Source organism: Lactuca serriola, chromosome 3 (genome assembly GCF_051521515.1).
Source record: "Lactuca serriola cultivar US96UC23 chromosome 3, Lser_US96UC23_V15, whole genome shotgun sequence".
NCBI classification, from domain to species: Eukaryota; Viridiplantae; Streptophyta; class Magnoliopsida; order Asterales; family Asteraceae; genus Lactuca; species Lactuca serriola.
This window is the reverse complement of record NC_136410.1, coordinates 12172325-12178425: the sequence shown is the minus strand read 5'-3', so window position 1 is coordinate 12178425 and position 6101 is coordinate 12172325. Positions and strand designations below refer to the sequence as shown.

The 6101-nt window shown below is 42.0% G+C and overlaps 1 protein-coding gene across 1 annotated transcript; it reads left to right on the top strand.

Annotated features, from left to right (window-relative positions):
* Positions 1-1648: 1648 nt before the first annotated feature.
* On the top strand, positions 1649-5026 carry LOC145091492 (uncharacterized). The gene is made up of 2 exons (XM_079029228.1): positions 1649-4722; positions 4809-5026. The coding sequence occupies exons 1-2, from the start codon at positions 4071-4073 to the stop codon at positions 4844-4846; spliced, it is 690 nt and encodes a 229-aa protein (XP_078885354.1). The 5' UTR covers positions 1649-4070; the 3' UTR covers positions 4847-5026.
* Positions 5027-6101: the final 1075 nt, after the last annotated feature.

Sequence of the window (6101 nt, the reverse complement as noted above, 5' to 3'; positions counted from 1 at the left end):
TGGGTATGCGGGGCGAGATACAGACCTAGGGCATTTGATTGTGGAGGCCTGAAAGGAGGTCGGGATCGAGCTTGAGTAAGTAAACGGAATTTTGCGATCAGAGTATTGGTACGTTTGAGGTACGCGATGGTTGTACTGCATTAATCCTACGGGATTATGTTGTGCATGTTTCTAGAGCTGGAACCGGAAGGTTCCCAGAGTCAGAACCTGAGGGTTTGCAGAGTTGGGTGTACGGACCCACAGAGATATAGCTTCGAGTGGCTAGTATGTGTTATGAGGGTCGGTCCAGTCATACTGGAGACTCTGTTGGTATTGCTGGATTAGTTTGAGATTTGCGGATCACGTATGTTGCAGTGTGATTGCATTGGAAGGTCTGGCCCTAGGTTGTTGATCTTGTTTAGCGGAGGCAGTGATTTTGATGAGTGGAGAGAGTGCAAGGGATTGAGAGCCCCTGCAATGGGAACCAGAGTATGTGGATAGCGGTTACGCGAAAAGGGTGGTGCCGCTTGGGGCGGGCACCGTGGCACCGGGTGGAGCGACATTATGGCCAAGAGGGTTCCTTGGAAAGAGGAAAAGAGGAAGGTGTAACTCCGAAGGGGTGCAAGTTCACGAAAGTGAAAGCTGCAGAGCAGAGTTATAGTTAGAGCATTTTGAGTATGGTTTTGAGCATCGTGTTCGCGGCAGTGGAGTAGGAACCCATCCGGTTGGGATCGGTTGGGATGTCTGTTGAGGCTCAGAAGGGATGCATGGAGAGAGAAAATTTTAAATTTTCAGTGTGAATCTGATCTGAGTGTAGGGTGGATGTGATGGTTCATCTTGGGAGATGTTCGAGGATATCATCAGTGTATCGGGTCTTTCCACCTGCGGGTGTTGGGACTAGTTCAGTACGTGTATGTGATGGCAAGAGGGAACTTGTGAGAGTTGATCTGAGAGAGAGAACGGACCTCTCAATCGGTCCGGAATGGGCAAAGTGGGCTTTGGATCGGGGATCCGGTGGTTCAGGGTTTCCTAACCCTTATGGGTGGCGTGATCGAGATTTGGAGCAGAGTGCATCTTGGGTAATTTCCGATTTCAGAAAGTGATGAGCAGTTCAGAGTTCGTACTTTAGTTGGCAAAGCAGACTCAGCAGGTTAAAGAGAGTTAGTGATTGTCTAGAGTTAACAGGAAAGTTATGCAGGCAGACGCCGTTGCGAGTATGTGATTCAGGTCAGCGACTTCGTATTTCTGTCGGGTGTTTCGATTTAGGATGAGGGGTAAATGGGGGGCCCCGGTATGTTGGGACTTTTCGTGAAGGTGCGAAGGTAGGAAGGGTGGCCTACCGTTTGGAGCTGTCAACGGGATTGGATCGGATCCATGACACTTGTATGTGTCGCAATTGAAAGGGTGTATAGCGGATGAGTCAGCAGTGGTTCTACTAGAGAACGGTTAGGTGAATGCGAGCCTGTGTTACGTTGAGAGACCAGTGGCCGTCGGAGATCGGAAGATCAAGGTTCTGAGGAACAAGGAGGTACCTCTGGTATTGGGTTCAGTAGCGGCCTCGGAAGAGATCGGAAGTGGCTAGGGAAGCCGAAACGTGTGATGCGGGAGCAGCATCCAGAATTATTTTCAGAGCGAGACTTCGAGGGCGAAGTCTAATTCTAGTGGGGGAGAATTGTAACAGCCCAAAATATCAAGTATTGCTAAATTGCATTTTAGGGTGTTTTAAAGGGGGGACTCGGCGAGTTGGAGCCGGACTCGCCGAGTAGGGTCGCAGATTTGATCGAGGGTTCGCGACTGGACTCGACGAGTCCAGGTATGGACTCGGCGAGTCGACGCTGTTCAGTGGAAAACCCTAGCCGTTCGGTTTGGGAAGTATTTAAGGGATCTTATGCCTCCATTGTTCGCCTTTTGGCCGACTGAGAAGGACCCTTAATCGTTGTGGACGTCTAGGGCAGGAGAGGGAGCTTTTAGAACCTTGAAGAATTTGTCAAGCAAGAAGAAGAAGAGTTTTGGCCAAAGGAATATCAAGAGGAGTGAGTTCTGAGGTTTGGAGACACAGAGAGGGTGTTATTCAGGTAATATTTCGAATTATCCTCTGCTATGTTGATGTGTTATGGAATTAGGGTTTATGAAACCCATTTGGTGATTTGGTGGATTATTATGTTGTTATACATAAGTTTATACCCAAGTAATAGGATGATTAGAGGTCCAGAAGTCCCATGAGTGTGTATTGCGGGAAAATATGTATCCCAGGAAGCAGTTTGATCGACTGCATGGCATGGACTCGCCGAGTCGGATGATCAGACTCGGCGAGTAGCTTGAAGATTCACTGGGACTCGCCGAGTTGTTCTTCAGACTCGGCGAGTGGAGTCGGGGTGGCCCCGCGATTCTTCCAGGAGTGACTCGTCGAGTTAAAGAGGATACTCGACGAGTAGAAGGGGAATCTTAGAGGATTGAAGGACGACCAGACTCGCCGAGTCGCCAGGGAACTCGCCGAGTCCAGTCGATTTGACAATGGACTGTTGACCAGAGTTGGTTGGTGTGATTTCTTAGGGTCAGTTTACGTGGAAGATAGAAGTAGTAAAAAGAGATATATGATGTTACAGGGAGCTTGTAGCTCGGAGGATCAAGTGTAAGGAATTTCAGAAATTGCTATCTTCCAGTGATCGCAAGGTGAGTCTTCTCATTATACCTCACCCGGAAGGGTTTGATTGTGTGACCGGAAGGTCAAGTATGTTGTGTGTTATGTTTATATGCTATGAATGGAAAGTTAGCTGCTACGTGTGATATACATGCTTATATATATGGGCCGGAAGGCAAGGCATTATGTGACAGTAAGGTCAGGTATGATATGTGATATATGTGCATTATGTGTTATATATGGGTACGGGCCGGAAGGCGATTATCATGTGGATCGAAAGATCCGGGCCGGAAGGCGATATTATGTGGATCGAAAGATCCGGGCCGGAAGGCGATATTATGTGGATCGAAAGATCCGGGCCGGAAGGCGATATTATGTGGATCGAAAGATCCGGGCCGGAAGGCAATGTTATGTGGACCGAACGGTCCGGGCCGGATGGCGTATGTGCGTAAGGTATATTGGGGAACTCACTAAGCTTCGTGCTTACGTTGTTTATGTTACGTTGTTTCAGGTTTTTACAGTAACGCGGGATGGCAACGGTTCGATTGTACACACCGAAGAAAGAGTTGAGTTTTGGAGGATCCTGGTCTTCTTTTATAACGAAAATGAAACTACGTTTTGTAATTTGAATGTGAATAAGATTTTAAACAAGTGTTTTAATATTAAATTGATTAATTAAATGAAAATTTTATTTTTGGAAATCTGGGTGTTACATGGTCTATAACGGGTGTTTAAGGAAATTGCCTATAAAATGGCGATTGAATGGGTATCCACTCTTACCCACCACATTCTTGACTAGTGGAGGGTCGTTAGACGAACGGGTATGATAGGACAGAAACCTTCCATTATGAGTATAATGAAGTACAAAGTAACTAAATGCTTATACAAATTCCCAAATCATAGTTACTTTAGGCAAAATGTGAAATTGTATGCTAATCCATGGGATTACACTTCGTAGCCTTGTCAAACGTTAGTGGAGTGTGTGTGGTTAACCGACACACTAATTTGGGGATGACATTGGTGGCGAAGGGTGGCTCGTTGCTTATCATAGATCAATGGAGCGTGTGTGGCTAACCGGCACATTGATTAGGTGATAGTAGCATTGGGTGCACCACGTGATTAGTATGGTTATTCACACCTTGTTTGTGATCCTCGGCATCCCAGTCACAAATAGTAGGGCATAATCGAGATTAAACATGCCATTGAAAAATTCAATGAATCTCAAAAGATCTAGGAGTTTCAATTCATTTAAAACTAAAACTTCCTTTTCCTTTTTCATGGTGGAAATTGGTAAATCGTCATTTACCTACCTTCAAATATTCTACGACTAGATTATGACACCCCTCTTCTAGGTTGTAGAGTATTGTGTTGGATCCTAGCTTGATGTTTCATTTGGGTGTTACATAAAGAATTCTAATCAACTTAACTTGAATTTTCTCCCGTTTTGTAGATGTCTAGTTTTGATAGTCATGGTCTTCCCAAATCCCATGGAACAAGCTTTCCAAATGAAGATGATGTTCCACGACATGATCGAGGAACAAGAGATCATGCTTCACTTCCTCCACCTCCTCCAATTGTTCTCCCTACCCCACAAGTTCAAAGGATTGAAAAGTTCAAGCTCACTCAAGCCCTATTGGCAATTAAGCATGAAGATGGAAAGTTTGTGTGTGCACACGTCTTAGAGATGAAGTCGCACATTGATAGGTTAAGGATGTTGGGTGTCGATACCTTAGAAATATTGACTGTTGACTGGGTTCTTCAGTCACTTCCTGAATCATATAGTGAGTTCGTTAGAGAGTACTATATGATGGATCACGACGTGACCCTCATTGATCTCACCTATTTGCTTATAGCTGCTGAATCAACAATGATTTGGCGTGTTGGTCAAGTAAATTTGTATGGTGAATCAAACTCCCAAACTTCAATGGACACAGGCAACATTGGAAGTCCAGAAAGAACAAAGTCTGTGATTGTCCAATGTGTTGTACCAAAGGAGTCCATTTGCTTTTATTGCCAAGAGAAGGGGCATTGGAGACAAAGCTACGCAAACTACCTGAGAGATCTAAGAGATGGGAGAGTCAAGATGTATAACTCTACTTCAGGTAAAATCCATTATCTAACTCTTTTAAGTTCCTATTCTAGATTCTTAATACATGATGTGATAAGATTACATTTTGATGTTTTGTAGGATCGAAGAAAAGAGAGGAAGCTTATGGGAAGAAGTGAGTTGAATCTAATCATGAAGAAATGGATTTCAATCGCATTGCTTGAAGATTGGATTCTTGAGCTACTACTTGGAGTTAGAATAGATTGCTAAGAAATATGTAATGACATAGTTTTTCATTTGAATTGCATTGTAAGGACAAATTTTTTCCACAATAAAATGAATTTTGATTTTATTTTATATATTTATCCTTGCAATGGCATGTATGAAAAAAAAATTGATGTTTGAAGGTTTTTATTATTAGCAATAAAGGATTTGATTCTTAATTATGTTACTTGTGGAAATGTCGAGAATTTACCAAATAGGGAGAGTTTCTCATCGCCCAAGTTTCAATTGGACAGAAACTTTGAATCATACAACTTGGTTTCGTGATGAATGAGAGACTTCATATTTGGAAATTAGACTAATTCTTTGACAAAGTGTCAAGTAAAGGACTAGGAGATCGAGTACACTAGGTTGTGTGTTGATCAAGTCCACCACAAGAGTGATAAAGATATTCGTCATGATTTATTAAAGTTTAGTAAATATGAATGTACTTATAAGATTAAGTGTAATTCTGAGTTGATTGAAAAATGTTTCAATGAATAACATAACAAATAAGAAGAATCAAGTAGGCAGAAAGATAAAAGTTTCTCTATTCTAAGAAGAAGGTAGAGTACCTTTTATTGTGTTTTATGATAAGTCTTAATGATTAAGAACCATATCTCAATTGATTCTCTAAGTGAGTCTTAGTATATTTTTATGTCTAAGAAGAGGAATCGGGAATTGGTTAAATCAAGAAGTCAATCATACTTCGTTCCAATATCGAATCTTAGAGTCATACTCCAAGATTGCGAATTGAGTGACAAGTCTTAGTAGGTTTATAACACTCAACAAATGTGGAATTTGGAAAAGTTTTCTTATTCTTGCACATTTGAAATTGGTAAGTTGTGCTGTCTTGAATAAGACAAAGACCAACTAGGACCAATTATGTGAAGTGTTTTGTCCTTATAAGAACTACACTAACTCTTGAATATTTGTTTTGTCTAGAAAAGTTTCCTGACAAGAGAATCATATATGTCAAGAGATCAGTGGGAGTTTTAATGATCTTGAAGAAGGTTTCAAGAACAAATCAAGAATAAACCTTATCGATCATCACTAGCACACGACTTGAGGTTTACAACCTATCGTGTTGACATTATTTTGTTTCTGTGTCATTCCAATTGAGTTAATTATGTATGTGAGTTCTGTGAGTTCTTATTTGAATACATAAAGACA

Bases quoted from the DNA above. Each gene is read 5' to 3' on its own strand.
- LOC145091492 (XM_079029228.1), top strand. From the start codon at position 4,071: ATGTCTAGTTTTGATAGTCATGGTCTTCCCAAATCCCATGGAACAAGC. The intron at 4,723-4,808 runs GTAAAATCCATT...GATGTTTTGTAG, and splicing joins GATGTATAACTCTACTTCAG to GATCGAAGAAAAGAGAGGAA.